We start from the raw sequence: 26,267 nt of genomic DNA on the forward strand, positions 1-26,267 counted from the left end.
CAGCTGACAATAATTGGGAGATAGGCCACTCTTTGATCGTTTAATCTGTGATGAAGAACATGCAAATGGGGTTGTTTATGCCCTGGAAGATAAGCATGAGCTCAGGTGTTTTTTAAGACCATCGCCCTGTGCTGAAAAGAGCTGGACTGGCTGACTACTTTTGAGACATTTCTTCTCTCAGGTCTTGTTTTGGAGCTGGAAGCATCTTTGGGATGAAACCTGAGACTTCTCCACGTGGGATGTTCTCACTCTTTCTAAATGGGATCAACCACAGAGCCAGGCCATCGTGGGCTGCTGCTATAAGGGGCTGCAGGGATCTGCTAAAGGGCATGTCCTCATGATTTTTAGAAGCTGATGTGCATGAATCTATCTAGCTGACAAGCCAGCTCTTACTCAGGAGCCCAGAAGCCACATCAGCTTGGCATTGGCCCCATTTCTTCCCAGAATTTACTAGTTGGTATGAACCCTCTTATTTGCACAGATCCATATTAGATCTGGCTTAGAAAATGGGCAGGAGTCTGCAAAACATCCTACAGACCTGTATGCAGTACCCTGGTATCAGAGAAGGCATGAACATCACTGCCAAAGGACAGTGGGACTGCCACTCTTTGGTGGTGACAGTGCACTGATGATGGGTGCTAATAGCAGGTACCAAATGTTGGGGGGTTTTACATCCTTATCGTGCATGGGGGAGAGATTAGGAAATTTTACAGATTGTTTCTTTGCTTTTATGGCTTTGTGTTCAGTCTCACTGCAACAAAGGGCATCCCCATGAACACCAACACAGCTTTAGCAGTGGTCCTAGTGTCCCGCTTTCAAGTGGCTGTTGAGTGGTCTTCTAATTAACTACAGTGACATAAGCTATTAGTCCCTTCCAGAATAATGGCTCAGGTATCCCACAGAAAATTTCAGCCTTCAGACACAGAGAAATTTAGCTCCTGTGTCAATAGATACGTATCTTCCAGGAAGGATGGTGTAAATCCAGTGAGGACAATGGCTGAAAAAATTATAAAATGGGTCTTGAGAGGCATTAAGTGCATGACCCTTTAAAAAAAAAAAGACAGCTTATCCCCAGATCTGTAAGCCACAAAGAACAGATAAGCAGAGAGACAGAGAGAGGCAGAGATAGGCAGCAAGAAGAAAATAGATTGATTTGAGGATTTTGATGGAAAACTATACCAGAAAAAACATGAATGACAATCACAAAGAACTGGCCAAAAAGACCACTATAACACACAACTGTAACTGCCGTTGGGTGTATTTATGCAGAAAGTTGTAAACAGTAGGCACAGATGTGGATACATTTATATTCTAATTTGTTCTTGTTGGGGGTATGAGGTTGTTAATATATTAGATTTCCATAGCAGGTTTATATTGGTGCCTGTATGTATGAAAGGGTAGCTAATGAAATAATCACAGTGAATAATGCATTCGTTTAATTTAGCTTTTTCCGCTTCCTAAATATCCACAAACAGCTCACAGACTCATCTGGTGTGTTCACTGGAGCCTGGACTTTACTGCCTTTTATTGAACAGTGCTTTACGCCATGCATGGCCCAAAGAGCAGGTGCATCGCTTCGAACGAGAAACATCCCCAGATGAAGGGCAATCCAAATCTGTTCCTATTTTAATATAGTTATTATCTTTCCAATTACTTTAATCTCTGTGCACCGACAATCAAGCTCTGTTATACCCCTCCAAGAGAGTTGCAGAGAGAATATTTCATACAAGGTATTGGGGCAAACTTTCTCAAGTCCTCTCTATAATCAACAGAGAGATAAAAGAAGCAAAGGTCCTCTAAGGGGCAAGTTGGAAACAACTAAATAAGGCTCCCGTCTCTCTTCAGTAGTTACAGAGGAAGCCTAGGGAGATTAAACTCAGCAGGCTAAAATTAGACTTTGTGAATAAACCCTATATGCTCGTTCTTCTTCCCTGGTTGCATGAGCACACAAATGCTTCTGGAATAAACGCTGGCTGAATAAATTTAAAATTCATTTTAAAGGTTCCCACTTCTGACATTAAAACATTCATTTTTAGTTGCACTCTCCCATCAATAGAGCTTGAACGCTGTCAGTGCAGCTGACCACGAAGAGCGACAGCTCTACTAAGAGACACTTGCACGGTTTTCTCTCGTGCCCAGACAGGAGTTGGGTGAGTTGTGTACATTTCTCCAGGTAATCATACCCATCTCTCTACAGCCTGGTTTTGTGATATGTCTATAAAGTCACTGCTATTAGAAAGTCAACGTTTTCTGACAGATGCAACCACAGTAATCGTAGCAATTTCCTCTGCTTAAGTATAGGGCAAAACCTATTATGTCTTGGATATTATTTCGCAGGAACTGTGAGCACTGATTTATTTGTGGCAATCGATCTACACTATGTGTGCTGGGCTCCTCTTAATGTTCAACAGGTCTTTTTTTTCCTCCCTTTTTCTGTTTTTCTTTCTTCATTTTTTTTCCCCTTTGTTTTTGTGTTTGCAACACTGAACCATACTTCTTGCCTCTGCTAAAGGAAACACAACGTTTCTTTATACCATCTCCTCAGATCCAAACACCTCCAAGGCCGTTACTCATTCTGATTATCTTCAAATCTACCTTCCAACACGGTTCCCAAGCCCAGGCCAGAAGCGGCTAGCTAAAGGGAAGGGGCACCAGAGCTCTCAAAAGTGCTTCCACACTCTCGGCGGGTGCACTTCGAAAGGAGAACAAAATCATCGAGCACAGAGAAGGCTTAAAAGTGCTACACACACACACACGGACACAAAAGAGGGGGAAAATAGAGAAAAGAAAGAAAAAAACAAAGAACATCAAAAAAACTTTTTTTTTTTTTTTGTAGGTTTTGTTTTCAAAGTACAACTATGAATGTGATCAATAACCAGCTGCTATGTGTTAAATAAGGTCATTCTGTATGCAGTTTAGATTAGAGAGGGAGAGACTGATAGACAGTAACTCGCTGCTTGGTTAATCCAATAAACCATTTATTTCAGCGCTGACTTTCAAGTGCAATCATCTTGTTACAGAGCCTGCCTGCAGTTTGGGTATTTTCTTTAGTTCTCTCTTTGTGAAGAAGGCATCACCCAGAACAAACCACTTGCTTGATAGCAGCTGCTTTAAGCAATGTACCAAGGCCATTTCTTTACCTACCTGTTCAACTCACTGGTGACTGGCACCTCTTGTCTTAAATCTCCTCTTCTTATTATGACCACGGCACTGCTCAGGCATTGAGATTTCTCTCTTTGCTGCACTGAGGGACCATGTAAACAGCACTGATAAAACATGAACCTTCACAGGTCCCTGCACTTCTCTCCTGGCTGGGTAAGAGCTTGCTTCTGCCTTCATTTTACTGCCATCACTCAATGAAAAGCCACTTCCACCAGAACTACTCAATAGTGTAATGACAGGGGCATTGAACCTCATCTGTTCCTTCCTCCTCTGCCCTCTGACATACGGCTTTAGGGCCCAAGGCTTTTGCAGCACTGCAGTGGATAAAGCAACTTAACCTCTCTGTGAAGCCTGGGAATGCAGCAAACAAGGCTGGTATCCACCAGGCTCCCTCTGCTTTCATGGATAGGGTATATCCTGTATCTTCTCCACCAACTTCCTAAGGTTTCAGTCTCAGAACACCTCTTGCTCTCCTTACCTCTTTGCAAACAACTTCTTCCTTTCAGAACACAATTGTTATCCACAGTGATAAAACAAATGCCCTCAATGGACAAGTGGGAGCACACAACACTGTCTTTCCTAGCAGCAGGTAAGGAGAGAGTTTCTCTGAGTGCAACAGCAAGCCAAGTAAGGCAGGGGAAAATAACAACTAACATCACAGTATCACAGTATCACAGTATCACAGTATGTTTGGGATTGGAAGGGACCTCAAAAGATCATCTAGTCCAATCCCCCTGCTGGAGCAGGAACACCTAGGTGAGGTCGCACAGGAATGTGTCCAGGCGGGCTTTGAATGTCTCCAGGGAAGGAGACTCCACAACCTCCCTGGGCAGCCTGTTCCAGTGCTCTGTTACCCTCACTGAGAAGAAGTTCTTTCTCAAATTTAAGTGGAACCTCTTGTGTTCCAGCTTGATCCCATTGCCCCTTGTCCTATCATTGTCTGCCACTGAGAAGAGCCTGACTCCATCCTCGTGGCACTCACCCTTTATATATTTATAAACATTAATAAGGTCACCCCTCAGTCTCCTCCAAACTAAAGAGCCCCAGCTCCCTCAGCCTTTCTTCATAAGGGAGGTGCTCCACTCCCTTAATCATCTTTGTTGCCCTACGCTGGACCCTCTCCAGCAGTTCCCTGTCCTTCTTGAACTGAGGGGCCCAGAACTGGACACAATATTCCAGATGGGGTCTCACCAGGGCGGAGTAGAGGGGAAGGATGACCTCTCTCGATCTACTGACCACCCCCCTTGTAATACACCCAAGGATGCCATTAGCCTTCCTGGCCACAAGGGCACAGTGCTGGCTCATGGTCATCCTGTTGTCCACCAGGACCCCCAGGTCCCTTTCCCCTACACTGCTCTCTAATAGGTCATTCCCCAACCTATACTGGAACCTGGGGTTGTTCCTGACCAGATGCAGGACTCTACACTTTCCCTTGTTAAATTCCATCAGGTTATCCCCCGTCCAACTCTCCAGCCTGTCCAGGTCCCGCTGGATGGCAGCACAGCCTTCTGGCGTGTCAGCCACTCCTCCCAGCTTAGTGTCATCAGCAAACTTGCTGATAATACACTCAATTCCCTTGTCTAAATTGTTAATGAATATATTGAATAATATTGGTCTCAGTACTGACCCCTGAGGCACTCCACTAGATACTGGCCTCCAACTGGACTCCGCACCATTGACCACCACTCTCTGGCTTCTCTCTTTAAGCCAGTTTGCAACCCACCTCACTACTCTATTGTCGAGACCACACCTCCTCAATTTAGCTGTGAGGATGCTGTGAGGGACTGTGTCAAAGGCTTTACTGAAGTCAAGGTAGACCACATCCACCGCTCTGCCATCATCCATCCACCTTGTTACATTCTCATAAAAGGCTATGAGGTTGGTCAAGCATGACTTACCCTTGGTAAAGCCATGCTGACTGCCCCTAATGACCCTCTTATCCCTGATATGCCTTGAGATGACACCAAGGATAAACTGTTCCATTACTTTCCCAGGGACAGAGGTGAGGCTGACCGGTCTATAATTACCTGGGTCCTCCTTCTTGCCTTTTTTGAAGACTGGAGTGACATTTGCTTTCCTCCAATCTTCGGGCACCTCTCCCGTTTCCCAAGACTTGGTAAAAATGATGGAGAGCGGTCTATCAATGACTTCAGCCAGCTTTGACCTATACATCTGATTTGACTTGGAGTATCAGTATGCCATTTCTGCCCTCTGCTCGCAGCACGGTATAACTCAGGGATAAAGTGTGACCAAGCTGCAGACTCCTTTCTAGGAACGAAGTTGAAGGGGGAAGTCTCATTCTGCTGGAGCCGACGACAAAATAGCCATTGTCAACAGAGTTGGTAAGTGACTCAACAGAGATCCCTGCATGGTAGCAACTGCCCCAGACAATCCCTAGAGAGACCAGAGTGATAAGAACTATGGAGTCAGCTCTTCATTTTATAATACAGAAAAAAACAAGTAGCCCAAGCACCAGGCTTCAGGGATGGAGGTTGGGGTAGTGGCTGTGAAGCAGATAAAAGAACCTCAGGTGACATCAGAAATGTTTCTTGTAGAAGACGTATCTGTACTTTCCAGTCCTCTTCTTTACACATCCATCCATCTACTAATCTGTTCACTGCTAGACCTACAAAGACCCTTTCCTTAAAAGTATCACACACCTTTGTTGTCCCTCAGACATCTGCCAGCCATTTTCATGACTTCTTTGTCACACAGCCCATGCCAAGTGCTATGCTCAGCAATGGTGAGTCTCCCCCTTCGATCCAGCTGCTGTCTCTAAGAGTTAGAGAGAAGAATCACTTTGCTCTCCCTAATCTTTGGCAGGATACATCAGCCTGGGCTGAAGCCGTTTTAACAAAGAGATGAACTTCTAACCTTCCCCCATACTAACACAGTGCTGCTTCTTGGATCTTTTGTCTCTGCTGCACTGAATGACAAGGCAGAGAGATTAAACCAGCTATTCAGTATTTTTTTCTTTTTTCGCTTTGTTCAAATCTATCTTTGCCTTTTGTTTCCATCTCCAATCTCTTTTTGCATTCCTTGCCTGGTTATTGATCACAACATTCAGTCACTTTTTAATTTTCTTTTTTTTCATTCTTTACTTAGATGTATTGATAAGGCATACCCTGCCCGTTCCTTCAGTTTCTTATCTGTTATTCCATCTTTGGATACAAGTTTGTTAAAAACCAGAATGCCAATAACCATGTTCACCTGTCAAAAGAGAAACAACACACATTTTCTTTTTCTCAAGTGGGTCAAGTCAAACTTGGTAGCATAGAAGGTAAAAAACCCAAACCCAACATTTGACAAGCTTAGTCTTTCCCATTTCTCCCAAAGCCAAGTAGCATGGTCACACTTCTGCAGGCCACCACCCCTTCTGTTCCCCTCCACTCATCCCATCTCCCTTAGCCATGCATCAGTGAGTCCAGGAGAGCAGAATGCAGCTGGCAGCAGATTGGAGTGGTCTCCATGAACCAGGATAAGACTGTAATGATTGTTGTTAGGCTGTTTGAAGCCCAATAGATGCTTGGTGTCTAGCAAGGCAAACTCTAGGCACAAGAACAATTTTTCAGGGTAATACAAATAAAAAGTGGCTAATAGAGGGGATAACAGTGGGTTGACACTGTCTGCTTGCAAAAGTGCTTTCTGGGGTCTGTGCTACCAAAGCAGCAACATTAAGAGCAAGAGGTGGTGTGGTGCAGACAGTTTGTCGTAGTTCTTGCTTTGTGAACCAGAACTTCTGCTCTCAAAAAAAAGAGGTGGAGGGGCACTAGAGCAAGCAAAACCACCAGCTACTATAGTGAGATGTCTTGAGAGACACTGTAGATGACACCTCACATGGATTATCTATTTAATAATTCAAAAAATAGTCAATGGGCAGGATAACCGCACACAGTTCTTCAGTCTGTTTTGTTAAGGTGAGAGCATAGATGCCTGTATCAAACAGGTATAAATATTCACAGTGAAGTGCAGGCTGGGCAGAGCTGATGCCTTGCAGAGCAAGCCTAAACTTCTCACTGTGCCTTTCTGACTGCATTCACTGCTGCCAGCTGCATCTGTTTTACAAACCTCATCAAAATCTCAGCAACCTCTGAATATGAACACATTAGTGACATATGAGCACCACCCTCTTCATGGAGGCACAGCGCTGATGGTGGAAAAAAGTGACATTGTCCTGGTTTTGCTCACATTGAAACATCTGGTGTTGGTAAAATGATGTGCTAGATGTTATTCTGCATGTGAAACCTGCGAGTAAATGTTTAAGGACAAATTCAGAGATGTGCAACATCACATGTTAGCTGAGAGCCTTGGTGAGTTTAGTAGATCCTTGAGAGGTAGTCTTAAGAGACATCTAGTACAATACATACCCCAAAGGAAGGGAGATGTCTGCAGCACACTAAGCCTCAATCTAATTATCTAAATCATTCTCAAGAATGAGCAATCTTTCTGAGTTTGGATTGCTGGTTTCAGCGGGACATGATCCAGCTCACTGATGCGGAGTCCGCAGCTGGGAATAAATGGAAGATCCCACAAATAGCAGTTATTTTCTTTTGCATCAGCTGCTGGGTCAGTGGACTACTTTCCACAGCTGTGAGTCCATTTCTAGAGCATATCACAGTATTGTTTCAGGAGAGACAACACTGGCAAATCAGACACAGTAACTCAGCCAAGGATCAGCAGGAAATCAAACCCTGGTTATGTGCTTGGAGTGAGAGCGCACTTTCAGTTCACTGATCCTTCTTCACCGTGCTGAAGGCTGGTGAGTACAAGACATACTTTTGTTTAAGATGCAGGAAGGCAGTAGGAAAAATGGAGCTGAAGTCTGGCAGGCTGGGTGGCTCCTGATGCTGGGCATGACATGCTGTTTTAATAAATAAATCCAATACATTGACCATCATGATCAGCATCCTGCAGAAACCTGTTGCCTTCAGCATGCACAGAATTATCACTGAGTTGCTTCCCTTGAATTAGGTGAGTAAAACTGCTTGCAACAGGTCTGAATTTCAGTTTGCCAGGATTTCTAAGGCTAAATGTCAAAACTTTCCAGTCATTCAGTGTTAGCGGACTGGTTGCAGGTCCCAATTATTGCTGATGCTGCAAGCCCACCCGCTTAAGAATATTATTTTGAGTATTCTCCAAGCCAAAGCCCTTTTTCCAATGTGGAGAATAACAAGTGAGGGTGTGGAGGAAGAAGGTTACTATAGGAAACAGAAAAATCATGTTGATAGGAGAACTGCCATACAGAGATGCTTGAATGCCTTGAGAGGAGTGAGCACAAGTCTGACCAGGGCTAAGGTGGAGGTAACAAACTCAGCTGGAGCCAAGTCAGCTCTGTGCAAAGTTACTTGGGTGTCTATATATCACACTCATCAGAGTTTTATGTGAAAAACAGTTCATGCGCTGAGTCAAGTAGCACCTTGATCTGTGCACCTCTGCACAATAGGGTATTGTCTCTGGAGCAGACCCGTCCTGAGTGCTGTCCTCATGTTGAGTCAGGTGGAATGTTCCCCGATCACTGGCATGGCCAACAGAGCATCAGGACAAAACACATGGAAAACAGACAGCTGTTTCAGTCTTGTGGACAGCCCATGCTTGAGAACTGCATGTTCAACTTCTTGCTCGGTTACAAAGTCACAGGGTTAATCTGGGCAATTTATTGAGCTTATAGTTTCTCAGGATCCTGTATATAAAAAGGCTTCCAATGCTGCTTCTTCCTCTCCTTCTCCAAGCTCCCCAGGATATATATAGCATATTGGGCAGCATTCACTTCTCACTTTAGCCAATGAGTCAGGTAATCTAGACTAGGTGTGCAAGATCTCTCTGTATGCACTGAATAGAGATGGACACCGCCAGAGATGATTCTACACTTCCTAAGATCAGGTGTATGAACCAGCACTTTCAGGTGTTGACCCCTCTGTAAGAACACCTCCATTTCCAGTTTCAGTGATGATTGAACACTGAGATGACAAATTGAAGCAGGTTTGTGTGTTTTCTTGCACTTTAAAAAACACCAAGGAAAAATGAAGAATTACTTCCCTTGTTGTCGGCACAACAAAAGCACGATGGCTTGAGGCAGCAGATTGACTCCCCCTTCTCTGGGAACTCCCAAAGCTCCCTCCCTCCTAATCACTGCTGTCTATTGAGCATTCCAGCCACTGAGCCAGAGCTATCGGCTCTTACGTTGTTGGGGCAAAGAGCTAGTTCATCTGAAAACACTAAGCCACTTAGTACTCCTGTCAATTATCCTGGCTAAAAAAGAAAACCCTGACCTCCATCAGCTACATTATGGAGGGAAATCCAACGATCACGTGCCTACAGAGATCTAATGACTGGATGGCATGAACATCTGCTTATCCCCACTCTGCTAACTGCTATCAGAAGGGGGAAGTATGTATTGAAAGCCCTATACTAAAAAAAGACCCTAACTGATATAAGCTTTACTTTATTATAGAGGAGGGGTAACTGCTGGCTTGTCCTTTTGTCATCATGATGAAATGATGGCACCAATATGGTTTAATGTACGATGACGGCAGTGAGAATAGAGGCAGCAAGAGCTTTTGTGCAGTTATTCTTCTGTAATCCTGATTCTGCTGCAGGGCAGTTATAACCCCCTCGGCAATGCATGAAACAAAAGCCTGATCCAAAAAAGAAATTGTGCATGTCAACAAGCCCATTCCTGTGGGACCCTCTAGGGCACTTGAGCCTTAGAAGGCATACAGGTCCTCCACTGGATAAAACATTGGGCTGGAGAGAAACTGCAGACTTTCACTTATATGTAGGGGAACAAACGTGGCATTAATCTTGTCTAAAATTGCTTCAGGAGGGATTTCCTAGAGGACTGGCAGTTCTCACGTTCTTTGAACCCTGACAATTGAGATTTCTTATGGCCAGTGAGTCTTTGACAGCAGGGAACCTTGATGAAAGGTATGTCATGCCTTGAGTGACATCTTCAACTCAAATAATAACTAGCCAAGACTGATTTAGGTGCTGTGTAGAGACAAGGGTGAGGCGACAGTAGAACAGACTCCCACCATGCATGAGCTGGTGGAATGTTCTCTTTAACCATGACGTCTTTTTGAATTAGAAGCAAACGTGATGTTTTTAGGGTCCCAGAGGCACTGATTTGAAGACCTGCATGTCACCTGCAACCAAGGAAGCTGCTCACATGCACTGGCCATCTAAGACAGACTAAGAATAAATGCTGGCTGTGGAGGTACAGCCTGGTCTGAAAGCAACTGCTGGTTGCAGAAACAGCAGTTTCTGAAGGACTTAATATCAGAGTTTTCCACCATCATCCTGCTTTTCCATCCCAATAGGGAAAAACCAAGGTGTCGTTAATCAGACATCTAGGGCACTCCAGAGAGGACAGAGGTGGAAGGCTGAGAGCTGAGGCATATTATATTTCAGAATCAAACCCATCCCAGATTGCTGTCCTCTAATACTTTGATCTTCATTCCTGAAGGAGAAAGCTATTCAAAACATGAGTGGAAATAAAGAGAGGCAGGCTTGGGTTGAAAGAACAAGCAAAGTGCTATAAGAGAAAAAAAAAAAAAGCTTTCAGCTGAGCTTAAATACCAAAACGACAGCAGCCGCCGGTCCCACGAAGGCATAGAGAAGACCTCCCTCTAATGACAGCCAGCAGCTGGAAAATGAAGAGAGAAAAAAAAGAAAGTTATCCAGTGGCTAGCATCACTGACAGACATGTCTTTTTGCCTGCAGAATTCATCCTGGGAGGCAAAACCTCATGGTAAAAAGAAGTCTCAGACTTTACAGAAGCAAGTTTTGCTTCCTTTTTCTCCTGAACTTGTACAAAGGCTCATTTGCCTGTAGGTCTGCCTGTAGATTGGCATTTGACTGTTGACAGAAGAATGTATGCAAAATTTATGACGGTACTCTGTTTCAGACTAGGTCCTGGAAGCAATTTCATTAGCTTGTGGGCAAGATGATGCTCATGTCCTACTCACTCAGGCAAAGAAGTGAAAACAGTGGAAACTGTCCCTCGTTCACTCGCTAACCACTATGCCTGCCAGGAGCTCAGGTCCTGGAGTGCAGCTTATTTCTTCTCCTGGATCCTCCCTTTTGGGCTTGTTGCCATGGAAAATTTTGCAACGCAGCAGCAAGGTGGAAATTCATAGTGCCCCTTAAGTGGGTATTCTTAAAGAATGAGCTGAACATGAAGTTCCTGGTGCCTCTTCTGGAAACCAGCTTGTTCCTTCTCCCTCACACCATGTAACTTGAAGACTTCTCCTTTCTCCACTGACCACATGTGGAATTAAGGCTCCTAAACTGCCTGGTGCCCCTATCCTGGAAGACTCTTCTGACTAAGTGCTGATGTGTACCATATTGGTGCCTACCACAGAGCCAGTTTCTCTTGATGGCATTTCTAGTCATTAGAGATCCAATCCACAAGATCCAAAGGAGTCCAGGATGAGGTATCTACATTCAAATCAGATTAATCACATCCTGAATTCCATTGACTGCTTTGATCAGATCTTTACCATCTAAGTAAGCAATGCAACTAACTCAGTTGGAGACATCACTGAGGAAGTGAATCTTGTCTCTCATGTAAATAGTAGGAATATGTTCCAGGTGTCCTCACGATGCTCCTGCTGCACCATATATTCACATGCAGATCTCACTACACACTGACATCCCCATACTGACAAACCTGGTGTAAAAAAATCCAAACCAAACAAGCAAAGAGAGATGGGAGACATCTCCCTTTCTCACAGTCTGGAGAGCCAACAGGGACTTTCAGGCTTGACCGTAAAATCAGGAAGGAGACACTTTTACACTGTCAGGACAACCAAGCACTGGCACAAGCTGATCAGGGGCGTTGTGGACTCTCCAACCCTGGAGACATTCTAAAGCAGTCTGGACATAATCCTGGGCAGCCAGCTCTGGGTAACCCTGCTCGAGTGAGGTGATTGGACCAGCAATTCAGAGCATGGACACATAAACTCCAGGGCAGGAGAGGCTGTAAATTTACACTGTGTCAGCAATCCCACAGAAAGTTTGCGTGCTTTGACATCTCAGTGCCCTGGAGAAAATGTGTGATGCAGTAATCCTGTTTCAGCAGTAAACTACCGTACCTTTGCCACAGAATAAGAGCAGGCAACCACAATGGAGAGAAGACTTTCTCAAAGCTCTTAACCCAGCTAACCCTGCGGTAATTCAGTTACGTGTCTGTACTCTCGGCAATATGGTTCCATTCTGCATCAGAAGCAAACTGATGTTGCCTTTCAGAGTCTCCCAGGAAACAAAGCCTTCCTGGAAAAATTTCTGTTTCGTTGATCAGCCTCATATGTTTTTGTTAGCAATTCTGACTTGCAGAAAACGTTATTTTTTTCACCCCAAAACACAGAACATTGGGGAAAAGAAAAAAAAAAAAACATTTAAAATCAAGAATTGAAAGCAGGACATTCTGTTTTTCTCTGAGGCCTGCATCTTGTTTATTTTTAAATTAAACCTGTAATGTGTCAATTTAATCAATTCTGATTTCTTCGTGATAGCAAGTTGCTCTGTCACAAACTGTTTGAGCAGCTGTAATAATAAAACAAATAATCAGCTGGGGAGGGAGGGAATAAGAACGAAGCTTTGGAGGGCTGCGATAACTAGAGGTCTCCCTAAAAGTAAGGAGGGGGCAGGGAGAACCGGGAGGGCTCCCAAATCCCAGTCCTTGCCTGGAACCTCTTCACAAATCCTCAATCCTAATTTCAACACCATTTTTCTCAGGGTTTCTTCCGATCGACAGCTCAGCTGAAGAAAGGAGCTGACAGTCCTACGTTCCAATTAGCAATGAGGATGTGGTGCAATGAGGACTCTCCTCCATGTCAGGTCGCTGGCATCCTCTCTTCCCCTCTGAGCACCAGGATTTCTGAAGGCGAGTTCACACATCACCAAACACTGGTCCTTATCCCTTCTGACTGCCTGACCTCCCTGCCAGAGCGTTTAATCAAAGCGTTTCCAAAGCTGTCAGAGGTGGTGGCTGACAGCAAGGGAAGGAAAAGGGTGAAGTGATATCTGAGAAGAGGAACTGACAGCAGACTCCAGCAATATATTAATCTAGTGGAGACGCTTTTAGCCTTTTGCCTACTAGGCGCAGAAAGATTTGCATTTCGCTAAGAGGTTCCCCAGGACTTGTCAAGGGATCTCTTAATAGATCTTTTAAATAAAATTACCACTAGAAGGGAGTGAGTGGTTTAACAATGCTCAGCAATGCCAGACTACTGCTTCCAAGCAGCACTTCCCCAATTGACAGCCGCTCTTGTGTTCAGCGCCAAAGACCTCTTTGCAAAACATCTGATCCTTTTGTGAATCTGCCACAGCAGAGACGTGAGGTTGGATGGCTTTTGTCCTGGTTCTGCGAAGAGCTGGCTTCTACCGAGACCTTCTTGATTACACCATACAGAACTGCCAACAACAGGTCTCACCTCGCTCATGTGCAAAATTAAACAGCCCAAGTGAAACAACCAAGATGTTTGTATACCTAAGACTACAGCTGGGCATCAGGGATATCCCACCAGTGTTAATTTAGAGATTAATACAGAAGCTGCTGAGATACCTGTGGGTGACAGAAGCCCTGATGCAATGACACACAAGGACCTCTGGAATTTTGTAGTGTCCTGGCACTGCTCTCAGAAAAAAAATTGTGGTCTCTCTTGTGGGCAAGAATATGAGTTCCCAGCTACCGGTAGCACAACCTCAATTACTCACTTCAAGCTTTAGGAGGCAGTTGTTCAAGATTGAGAGGTTCAGAGTCAGTCTCTGGAGTAGTGGCTAAAAGGAAAGTTATTATTTAGGCATTCAGCCCATTACAAGGAGATGAGCAGTGGCAGGTCCTCTGGAACTCCATTACCTTTAAGACTTTCTTTAGGACTGGAAGTACAGCCTGAACCCTACTCCAGCAAGTCTCAAAAAATCTGCTAAATCTCCTTTCAAATATTGTTCATATGAGTAAAAGGGAAAATCCCCTTGTGTCCTCCTCCCTTCATTGTAGATGGAGAGTTCATACCACTGTAGATGTGCCCTGAGCAATTAAGGCCTCTGAGTGAATGGTTGCTGGGGAATCTCTGCTCAGAAAACAAGAGAGACACAGCCCAAATCCTGCAGTACATATTCAAGTTTTACTTTTAATCTCCCCCTTCTCATCTTACCACTTGGTGGCCCAGTCTGGCCAGCTAAAGTGTATCTATTAAACATTATCTTCAACCTTCCCACATTTAGCACTGTGTATATTCTCTCTGTGTTATGCCTTGGAGACATGGCCAACCCTTCACCTGCCACCACATTTTGATGGGACAGGTCTCCATACTGCTGACCAGTTGTGTTTCACCATTACAGAACAGCTTCATCCCATGTACAAAAATAAGCCAGGACAATGTGAAATCTTGCTTAGGGCCCAGGTAAATCACACTGTTGGAGGTTCCTTCCTTAACTTTCTCCACTGCAGTTGGCCACCTTGGTGTACAGTTTCAGTCATCATGAAAATAAGACTTGTCAAGCATTTCAGACACTGTCCCTTCCACCAGCTTTGCCCTGGGAATCTGTATTATGAAGATTAGTGCTGCAATGCCTTCAACAGTTGCAGTTGTCCCCAAAATTCTCTCATGATCATGTTCCACAGGTGGATGCCAGGGTTTGTGAGTGAGATGAGAAAAAAAATCTCATGTTGAGTGTTGAATCCTGTGCTCAGCTAAATATTCAGAGCCCTGTGCTGTCTTAATGCTAATTTCCACAAGAAAATCAATAGGTGCTAATGCACTGCTCTCAGGATCAAGAAATTGAAGGGTTGGAAGAAGTTTTGGAAAACACTATGAAGTCTGTTGTGGTTTATCATGTCAGCTCCTGTCCCCTGCTTCACAGGGCAGGACATGTTGTGGTTAATATCTATTCTTCTTTCTGCAAGATGGAAACGTCATGTCTTGAAAGTCTGTCACTGTCCAGTTGAAATGTCCTGTGCCTGCCCTATATTAATTAGAGACAAACCTAAAATAGCTCCTGAGCTCTGGCTCTAGCCTTTGCAACTACTTCACACATTTCTGCAACGCCCAGAAATGAAAAAAACATCGTGAAACAAGCTTTGATCCAAGTATATATTCTGTTTGTATGCCTTTTGCTTTAAAGAGTGTTAAATCCAGGTCTGAACAACCTCAAGTTTTAGAGTTCAGCTCTGAAATTAGTGTTATGTAGTGCTGACTTTGCTCTAGGGGAGACAAAAAACCAAGGGCCTCCCCACACATAAATGTAAGAGAGCTTTTATGACTTCTGAGCAGGAAAACAAGGATAAGTGTGAATGCACTGCAGTCTGTCGGGGCACCCTGCCTATCTTGGTCCACATGAACATTTGTTTCAGGTTTTAAAATGCACCAATGTGCAAATGTAACTCTTGTTCCAGTGGTGCTGGGATCCAGGGAACTGCTTGAGAGAGTCCAGCGCACAGCCATGAAGTCAATTAAGAGTGGAGCATCTCCTGTGTGATGAAAGGTTGAGGGAGCTGGGGCTCTTTAGCTTGGAGTGGAGGAGACTGAGGGGTGACCTCATTAATGTTTATAAATATGTAAAGGGTGAGTGTCAGGAGGATGGAGCCAGGCTCCTCTTGGTGACAGCCAATGGTAGGGCAAGGGGCAATGGGTACAACCTGGAACACAGGACGTTCCACTTATATTTGAGAAGAAACTTCTTCACAGTGAGGGTGACAGAGCCTGGACCAGGCTGCCCAGGGAGGTTGTGGAGTCACCTTATCTGGAGACATTCAAAACCCACCCGGACACATTCCTATGTAACCTCATCTAGGTGTTCCTGCTCCGGTGGAGGGATTGGACTAGATGATCTCTTGAAGTCCCTTCTGATCCCTAACATTCTGTGATTCTGTGATGCTCAGCACCATTTTATCCTCAGCATCATAGCTTATGAACCCATCACGTCATCCACCCGGTGCAACACCCAACTTGCCCCTCATTCCACGGAGGTAGGACTGGGACCTCTTAACCAGCACTCATGGGGACACCTGTGCTGCTTGGGGCATAGATGTGGGCTTGACTGCATAACTGTAAGTCCTCTCTGTTTAGCTTTGGTTCTCAATAAGGTCAACAACAGGAATTACAATAAGACGGTAGCATTAGGAATGTCTAATGGGCTCTCAGTGGAACTCTCCTCTCACAATTTTGCTGGGACTCACCAGGATTCATAGACTCATAGAATAGTTAGGGTTGGAAGGGACCTTCAAAGATCATCTAGTGCACCCCCTCTACAATCAGCAGGGACATCTTCACCCAGCTCACTTTGCTCAGAGCCCCATCCAGCCTGGCCCGAGATGTCTCCAGGGATGGAGCATCCACCACCTCTCTAGGCAATCTGATCCCAGTTTACCACATACAGGGCTGCAGCATAGGAGATGAAAGAAGGACCAAACTGGACTTGCTGGGTTGCGAAGACCCTCTGTTATTTTAGTGACAAGCACTGTGATAGCAGAATGAGGAGACTGTGTCACTTGGGGTGCAGCTCATGTTGAGAGCACAGAATCCTCTGCCACCCCCAGGCAACCAGCCAGACCATTGGGCTGCGAGGTCGGCAACATCCAGCCATTGGGTGCAAGGAACGGCAGAGTTTTTAGGGCTGAAACAAGTCACAGGATTAACAGCAGCGAAAGAGTAGAGCTGGTGTGGTTAAACATCCCCTGGAAATGATGGAAAGTTGGGGCAGCCTGTTGGCCACCTTGCTGGTGTGACAATCTGAGAGCAAACCAGGAGGCCAGCAGGTTTTGTCATGAGTTGACACCCTTTTGACCGCAGTCTGGGAGGGCTTTGCTCTGTGGAAAGCGGAGAGATGTTGGCACACAGTGCTCCAGGGCAGTGAAACGGGGTGTGATTTCCTGCACGTTCCTCCCTTCCTCATCCAGGTTCTTTTGCGTGGTCAGCGTTGATGACAAAACTCTGCTGTGGCTCTTAAGCATTAATAGGAAAAGAACTACCAAGTTTTTTTTGCCCCAGTTCCAAATAGTCTATAAGCAGGAAAGGAAGCAGAAATATTTAAGATATCCTTCCCATTTCCCTGATGCTCGCTCAACAAGTGAAAAGACAAGAGGAAATGGCCTCAAGTTGCATCAGGGAACATTCAGACTGGATGTTAGAAAAAATTCTTCACAGAAAGAGTTGTAAAGTATTGGAACAAGGCTGCCCAGGGAAGTGATGCAGTCACCATCATTGGAGGGGTTTAAAAGGCACGTAGACGAGTTTCTTAGGGACATCGTTTAGTGCTAGAGTTATGTTATGTTATGGTTGAACTCAATGATCTTGAGGACCTCTTCCAACTGGAATGATTCTGTGATTCCGTGATTCATTATGAATTGTTCTCATGGACTTGCGTCGTGTAAAGTACCAGAAACAGCAGACCCATAGAAAAAAAAGCTAAAGGGAATTTGGGATCTCAGCATCAATCCAGAAAGCCAGGCTGTGTGTTGTCCTCTTCTGAGTCATACAACAAACACTGGATTTGTCTCCACCAGGACACACTGAGTTGGGTTGGGCAAGTCCAGATAGGTACAGCCGATGAACACAGATACCAGCACAGGCTTCAGCAATCGTATCTATGGATTTCCATGTGAGAAACCCACTTTCCTGAGCCCTCTGTTTTGTACAGGAATTTAGACTTCAGCAATTTAGACTGCAGAGTAAACTGAGAACGCTGCTGTTGCTGTGTTAATACTCTCCTGCAATCTAAATGCAAACCCTGGACCATTTGGTCGTGGGTGTGCAGAATCATGGTGGGAGTTGAGAAAGAGCAGGGATTTCACATGACATTTTCTCAGTGGACCTGTTGGACTCTCATCTATTGCTGGCCACATCTCCAGCTTCTGTCTTAAATGTTGTTCACGGAGGATGCAAATGACTGGACAAGAAGGCTCTGGATAATGATGGGTTGCAGTAAGGAAGGGCCTGATTTATCGCTAAATAAAATATTATCATTTTGCTGCCACTATGCATAGAATTTCTAAGCTATCTTTTTCACAATACAAAAATTAACTCTTTGTTTTTCTTCTTTTTTCTTTTTTAGTTGTACTAATGCTCAGCTTTGAGTGATTCCAGCCTTGCCTTAGTATTTTTACCTCTGCACAGTCTTATTCTGTTATTTCTACCCTGCTTTCCTTCCCTCTTGATATACAAATAAAAGTTTCCTAAAGGCAAATCCTGTGGAATTCAGAAAATGAGCAAATCCAGATTGCTTTCACAATCTTGGTTTGAAAAACTCACGCTCATTCTAGTGCCTAAAAGTGAGCTGAGCTATTTTGAAAACCTGGGACCAATCAAGCAAAGCATTAAATGGATAAATACAAAAGCTATTTTTAAACATCCTAAATTTCAAATGTGCCACGTTTCCTCCTAAAAAATATATAAAAAAAACTCTCAGTAAGAGAGACTTAGATCAAAGTGATGTCATATATGCAAGAGTTAAATCTACACTAATCCCTGTGAATTTGTTTTTAAAGGGATAAACAATTCATCTGGGCCACCTGATGGCTTGAAGAGACAGGGAGGCATCATCCCTGCTTCTCTCTGCCATGGGTAGCACATCAGAATTTGGCTCCTGCCCTGGCTTTTGTGGGTGAATAACTGGATTTTGACAAAAAGGATGGAGAGTCAGATAGGAAGAATAAAGGAAAAAGAGCTTTACTCACTAGTTGACGGTGCCGTACCCCTTGGCTTTAGTAAATCCCACAGAAATGGCAACCACCAAGGCAGGGAGCCCTACAGAAATGAAACAAGAGAAAATTGATCATTTAAGCATATGTGCATCTCTTCTCCCACTCAACCACATAATATACCCAATTCTTCCCAGTGTTATCCTAGCACCATCTGTTCTACCCTGGATCTTCTGCAGAGACTGAATTCAGGACCTTCAGAGCCAAAAGCATGAACACTTATTACCTCTGCTAATGAAGTAAATGCCATCAGCTGTAATTAGCTCATATCCTGTTGTGGTCTCAGCAGCTGTGTAGGGACTGATGGTACATGCAGATGCATAAAATACATTTATTTTATTCTTAGGTGCACAGGCTGCCCAGAAATATATAAGGGTGACTCCTGAAGATGGAATATTCAGCCACAACCTAACACAAAGAAACTAGCAAGGAGGAGATTAAGGGCTATGTTTGCGCTTAAAATAAAGTATCATGAACAATCCAGGTTTAAATCTCATCTTAAGTGAGACAGCAAAAGGAAACTGAATTGTTCCCCATCCCAAACAGGTTCCCTAAGTGCTGGGTCATGATCTATCTCAACACAATTGAGCAGGTGCCTCTGAGAAACAATGGAAAAGAGCATCAGAACATCAGGTCTTTCTGTAAATCAGGATACTACTTCTCTTGACAGAGAACTGCTCTCTTTTTGTGTCCAAAAGTGGAATAAACTAAGAGAAACCAGCTGCCCTTGAGAAGACAGACTTTGTTATGCGTGTTGCAAAAGATGAACAAGTTAGTCTGTGACTGGGACACCACAATGTACAAAGTACAACGTATCTTCAGAGGTGCCAGCATGGGGTGTCATTTCAGGTGCGTAAAGAGATGGAAGTACAGCCTTGATCTTACTGTTAGAATTTTTCACAGAATTAGGGCAAGGAACATAAAGAAATCCTACTGGTTATTGGCCTAAAACTCTTAAGTTCTGAAATTCTTGGGCCCTTGGACACCTAGACACAATCAGAACTAGCAAAAGATACTGAATCTTGCTAATTGTCTTCTGATCCTTCTTATCCCTGCCACAGTAAACTGCTCAAGGATCTACAGAGGAGATTGGGAACTTTTCTGGTTCACTAGCACCAACCCAGCTCTTCCCTTTCCCTAAAGAAATGTCTGGATGTCGGCTGGTAACATCTGGTTCTTCAGCTAAAGGGGTCTCTGTGTGGCTTTTTATAGCCCTCCTTCCTTGTGACATGATGAATTAAGCTGTCTCAATGCTAAAGATGGGCAAATCCCATAAAGAATTAGCAGGATCAGTAGCCAGCTAGGATTAGCGTTTCTTGACAAGACCCTAATTCGTGTGCTGTAGAGGTCACAGCAGGTGGCCGCAGAAGATGCTGTAGATCGAAGAGATGTGCAGACACAGCATCTAAACTATAACCCTGGCAAGGTGGCCACTCAGCAATAAAAATCATCGCAAGATTGATTAATAGTGAGGGTCTGCAGCCAGCTGGGAGGTATAAGGCCAAATTGAATGGAATATACAACATCTGAGATTTATCATAAGGAGAAGTGTTTCTATTCCCATATAAAATTTCCAAGCACAGTTCACGTTTGATCAGTCCAAAACCAACAGGCTGTGGGTTTAAAAGATACATGTTTGGGGTTTGGTTGGTTGGTTTATTTATTTTTTTTCCTTTTCTATATTTTTTTTTTTATTATTAATGTTATTTTTGTCACTTGCTTCTCTTGCTGAGCCTCCTTCACACCTCCTCTGGATATATCCCGGTTCCTGAATTCACAATGATGCCATCACTATGGCATCCCATAGCAAGCACACCAAGAAAACACATGTGAAAGGACTTTTACAGGAGTATAGCTTGATGCAAGAGACCCTGTGAAAGAGGAAAAGTTGACAAAGACTCTTCCAAAAATAGCAACTTGTTCCTTGCAAAGTGTTTCTCTTAGACGTGATAATTATGCAGAAATACAGACTTGGGCTGTGAACTCGCTGGGTTACAGGGACTGGCTTATACTGAGCCTGGTTAGGAGTCTCAACTTGCACTGAAAACGGATCTGTACAAGAAGCATTTACTGAAAGTGGTAGCTATATCATGATACCCTGCTTCCCCAAAAATAAGACAGGGTCTTATACAATTTCTGTTGCAAAAGGTGCTTACTTTTTTACATGTATAGCTACCTGAACACTATTTAAATCAACGTTCTTAATGAACTGTCACTAGGGCTTGTTTTTGGAGTACGGCATGTATTTTGAGCATCCTCAAATATACTGAAAAATCATACTAGGGCTTATTTTTGGGGTAGGGCTTATTTTTGAGGTAGGGCTTATTTTCGGGAAAACAGGTTAGCTGAGTCAAAGAGCATCGTAATGAGGGGTGCTGTACTCTTCTGTCTTGGGAGATCTGTTGATAGTCTAATCACAGTTAGATTTGATTTAGATTGAAAATAAAAATATCAAAACATTTATTCTACTTTCTGATTATTTGAAATGAAGTTATTCCTAACTGTTCTGTTCCATATACTGTGTGTATTTTGTATCTTTCTAGGTAGTTACTCATGCTGCGTGGTCACTGGCAAGGTTTTTGGGGGCTTTCTGCAGAAAGTGAGTTTTACATTCACAATTCCAAATAAATGCATTAGAAACCTGTTTTGAAGAGTTTTGCACTTCCAGGTCAAAGGAGAATCAGGTCGTGTATTCATCATGTCCCACTGGAAAAGGTTGTTTGGTAATAATTACCAAAAGCTGTAGCTCTTATGAATAACTGACAACCCACTCAGAACTTGAGCTATGGCAGCATTAAAAATCCAGTTGTGGAATCTGTAACATGGTTGTGAAAAGACTGACAAAATTATTTCTTCTTTAGTGGGGTTAAATATGATGACTGAAGTGTTTCTAGGGAACAGTTTGTTTATCTGTCCTAAATAATAACAGAAAAAATATCTGTTTGCTAAAAAATCTCTTCTGGAAAGGCATAGTTACGTGCCCAAGAGGACAGAAAAAAATAGGGAATAAATGTCACTTCTGATGAAAACCACTGTAGCTTCAATGAGCTACAGCTGACAGCAGCTGAGAACTTGGCAAAGACATCTAGAAAAAGAGCTTAGAGAAATGCTAATACGTGAAGGGGGAGAGGGGGAGAATGAGCCTATGACAAAGTAAATTGTGCTAATGATTTCAGATTATGCTCTTTAAAGCACATTTTCAGCTTCTTTCCTCTTAGAAGTACCATTAATCCCAGCTCTACAGCTAAAGTCTAGCAGGATGCTAAATATCAGAAATTCTCTTGCTGCTCTAGCGGGTTAGAGTGTTCTTCATTTCTTGTCCTAACCTATTCCAAATGGTTATTATGCATCATTTATCAGCCGGTGCATCCTAGTTCAGACATGACTACATTTTACTAACAGTGCAAATTATGCTTCTACACATGTAGGGTGTTTTTTCTTTTAATCTGTACAGACTACAAATGTGAATGTTGCTCATCCAAAATTCCATTGACCCATCTGTCCCAGCTTTTAAAAACCAGAAAAAAAAAAATCCCTTTTTATTAACCTAGAAAAGCTATTAGTCTGTTGTGTTTGATATCCCTAATGTTCTTTGTGTCATAGAGTGTTTGTGTATTAACATATGCACAAACACACACAGGCACATGCAGCCTGTGCTTTGCACATATGTGGCTACGCTCCTGCTACACACAATCATTATAATTCAATAATACAATTTATCTTCTACTGTAAGCAAAAGCTAGGAGGGAAAACTTAAAGGGATGCAGGTGCCGGAATGAGGACGGCTCTTGATGTGCCAGAATAAATCACATCAGGGCGCTTTGTAAGCATCAGAAATATCTTGCCCGGGGTGAAATGCTAGACTTCAGTAGTAAAATGAGACACTAATACAGCTCAGACGTACAACGCTTTCTCTCTCCCTTTCTCTTTTTTGTCTGCTTGCTTTTGAGCAACTTTTTGTTCAAATGCACACGTGTTATTGCTTTGAAAGCCCAGGTTATGAATTTGTGTTTGTTTTCTACTACAGAATGCATCATTTAAGGCTAATAAATTAAACATATGGAAGAGGCAGAGGGAGAAAAATTAGCTACAAGCATCTGCACCAGTCTCGTAGTTTATTTGTCTACAAAAGGCCCTGCTGCCATGGAGACGGGATTTCAGAGCTTGTTTCACTCCAGATTGCACGTGGAAGGAGATAACAAGAGAGAGAAAACAAGAAAGCCAGAAAGAGACTCAAATCCACAAGAAACCACCCCCAACACACCCTTTAAAAACTCATCCCCTCTCAACTCATCTGTTTTGTGTGACCCTTGGGTGCACTGGGCAGCAGGCAGGACTTACAGCCCCCGCTTATGTTATTTTTAACCATCTCAAACCTTCTTGACACCCTCAAAAGTGTTGCAAGCAACTTCTAGCAAATCATCTACAGAGCATTAGTCCATCTTGTGGCCCCGTATCCCGGGGGGAGACAGCGTTTCGCCCCCCACCCTGGGGAGATGCCCCACAGAGCCAGGATCCTCACCCCATCCAAGACACAAGAAGCGCTTGCGGATGATGCGGTTCCGTAACCGGCCCGTCACGGCCATGTAGGACTGCCAAGCCTCGGTCAGCACCCAGCAGAAAGAAGAGAGGAAGAAGAAGTGCAAGAAAGCCGCCACCAGCGTACAAATCACCTGGAGAGAGGAGGGAAGGAGGACACGTGAGAGGAGCAGCAGGCAGAGAGGAGAGCAGAAGGAGCAGGGAGATGCTTCCAAACCAGGCTCTGGAAGACAGGGTCATGGAGATCAGGAGATGAAAAGACATTCTAGGAGGGGGCAATCCTCCCACAAGCTTCGACCTAGCAAAGGACCAAATAGTTTGCTTCAAATATAAGTACTGCGTGGAAATTGGCTTTTCTTAAGCATGAGCTCTAAGATAATCCTAAAATGTTAGGGCAAGTGGTGATGATTTTAAACTAAAGGAGTGGAGATTCAGGCTGGACATGAGGAAGAAATTTTTTACAATGAGGGTCATGAAACCCTGTCCCAGGTTGCCCAGAGAGGTGGTAGATGCCCCATCCCTGGAGACATCCCAGGCCAGGCTGGACGGGGCTCTGAGCAACCTGAGCTGGGTGAAGACGTCCCTGCTCATGGTAAGGGTTGGACTGGATGAGCTTTGAATGCCCCTTCCAACCCAAACCATCCCATGATTCTACAGATTCTATAAGCCCACAGTTAACACTTTTGTTGAAGTCATGAGCCTATGTCCCATCCTGGTGCTTTCTTGGCTTCAGTAAGATATATTTTTTTCCCAAATTATCAAAGCCATTGCCATGATCCTTTCAGGGAGGACGGAGGAGTTAGTAAGCCATGCACTAATCTGAGCTCAAAAGGTCTGCAAAGCAGCATGTCGTTGGCAGTCGAGCCATAGAAATGTAATCAGAGGAAGGCAATTTAGACAGTGTCCCTGCCAGGGAAAAATCGCTGAGGGAAAGAGTTAAGCGAAAGAGTTAAGCTGTGAGAGTCAGGTGAAAAAAAACCACACAACAAAACCTACATTAGAAGGAATTTCATAATGGTGAGCTCTACTACTCGGTGGGGAAATCTCTCAGAGGAAATGTAGGAGCTAAGCCATTTAAAATTAAACCGAGGAAAGTACTAGCAAATGCATTATGAAGAACAATCTTGTAGTGCCAGGGAGATGGACTGGAAAGCTGACAAGCTCGTCTTTGTTTTTAACTCAGCAAGGCCAAATCTTTCACTGGTGCAAATTGGTGCCGCTCTGTTTAACTCTGCCAGAGCTGTGCTTAATTTCCACCATCTGCGAGTTGGAAACTGTGCATCAATTTACTCAAGAAGAAAATGATGGAAAGAAACTTCGGTGGCTCCTAAGGAGAAGGGAGAGCAAATGGACTTTAAAAGTGACGCCGGATAAAAAAAAAAAATGGCTTAAGGGATTCAGTGCAGGGGGATGGGGAGGTTTATAATGAAGAATTTCTCTGCTTTGAGCTATATTAGGAAACACGGACTTTGGGTTTACGGTCAATGAATCTTCCTCTTTTTTCATTCACCAGCATCTTTTAACACAGAGTTCTCACGCACGGAGTGTCTTTTGTCATGATTTTATCAGATCGCTCTCGATTCATACAGTGGTACAAACCGATGTTAACAGATAATGTGAATAAAAGTAAGACTGTGTGCTCTCTGAGACGGGAACTTTTTGTTCCATATTTGTGTTTGATACCAAAACCCTTGGTATTCTGCCTATAAATGAATTCTGGGTGACAGCTCAGTACAAATAACACAGCTCAATATGATAATTTCAAGTTATTTTCACATTTTAAAAGAAGCTTAAAAAGACGGTCGGTATTCATCAGCTTACGGACCTACATAAAACAGTTGCAAATACAGGATGTTTTATGGAATGGATTTTAAGAGACTGTTTTTTTAGAACTTATTTTTGGCTAACATCAGATATAACACAGTTTATTTTACCTTTTTGATTCTGTTCTGCACCAACACAGTTCTGCCCATTTTGGCAGCAGTTTGTAAAGGGGAGAGAAAAACTTTGCTTTCCAATTTTACATCAGCAAGATACGTTTTCCAGGTATTTTTTCTCAAACAGGTAGTTTTGATAGAAAGGGAAGGAGAAAAGAGGAGGGGAGCACAACAGAAATATGGACATCTCAGCTGGGTCAGTATAAACTCATTGCCTCAAAATTCAGGCTATGAATTTGGCCAGCTGATGGGCAGGCATGTATTTGCTTCTGCTACCTCTGCTCCAGGATTTTCCTTCCTTGTAAGGAAAAAAAAACATCTCCAAGAAGGTCCAAACACAGGGATGTGCTGTCCCAAGCTGCTGCAGAAAGACCTAGCAGAGCTTGTCAGCCTGTCAAGGCCATTAGCCCTTGTTTTCCTTTAAGAGGAGAAACCTGTTTCCTTGCAGCACGTGGTCGTGCCTTTGAGTATGGTCACTTCATGCAGCATTCATTTCTTTTGTGTCACGTTATTGCTGACTGTAATTTTTTTAGCCATTTCCCAGGCCTTTCATCTTCAAAAAGCTTAGCAAATCCAGGCGTGGAGTCTTGCCTTTGAGGTTCCACGGATGGAAATCAAGGGAGAATTTGGCATTTCCAGGGAAACTAATACTGTAGAAATTCTCCCAGAGTAACTGCAATTATAAATCAATCACCAACATTTTAAGGCGCTCCATTGTCAATAATTAAATGTGAATAAAATCCTAATTTACACCCCTTCGTCTCTTCTCTGTATAGACTTCTTTCTCTGTTCCCTGGCAGAGACTGTTTACTAGATGGCTGAGCGGAAATCCAAGAATAACCTTTCTATTTATGGTCTTTCATGCATATGTATGTGCAAAGAGCTAATCTGCCTCATGCAATCACAGCCGGGAGCTTTGAATCCTTACT

The 26,267-nt window shown here is 43.6% G+C and overlaps 1 protein-coding gene across 7 annotated transcripts in view; it reads right to left on the bottom strand.

Moving 5' to 3' along the window:
- The window catches only part of ADGRB1 (adhesion G protein-coupled receptor B1), a 292,674-nt gene that overhangs the window by 36,983 nt on the left and 229,424 nt on the right, over positions 1–26,267 (bottom strand). For all 7 annotated transcript variants that reach the window (XM_065831582.2, XM_065831583.2, XM_065831586.2 and 4 more), the window contains 4 exons: positions 23,385–23,535; positions 18,839–18,908; positions 10,738–10,804; positions 6,287–6,372 (listed from right to left, as the gene is read on the bottom strand). In XM_065831582.2, coding sequence (XP_065687654.1) covers positions 6,287–6,372; positions 10,738–10,804; positions 18,839–18,908; positions 23,385–23,535 — 374 coding nt within the window. The remainder of the gene's footprint in view (positions 1–6,286; positions 6,373–10,737; positions 10,805–18,838; positions 18,909–23,384; positions 23,536–26,267) is intronic.

This window comes from Patagioenas fasciata, chromosome 2 (assembly GCF_037038585.1).
Source record: "Patagioenas fasciata isolate bPatFas1 chromosome 2, bPatFas1.hap1, whole genome shotgun sequence".
NCBI lineage: Eukaryota > Metazoa > Chordata > Aves > Columbiformes > Columbidae > Patagioenas > Patagioenas fasciata.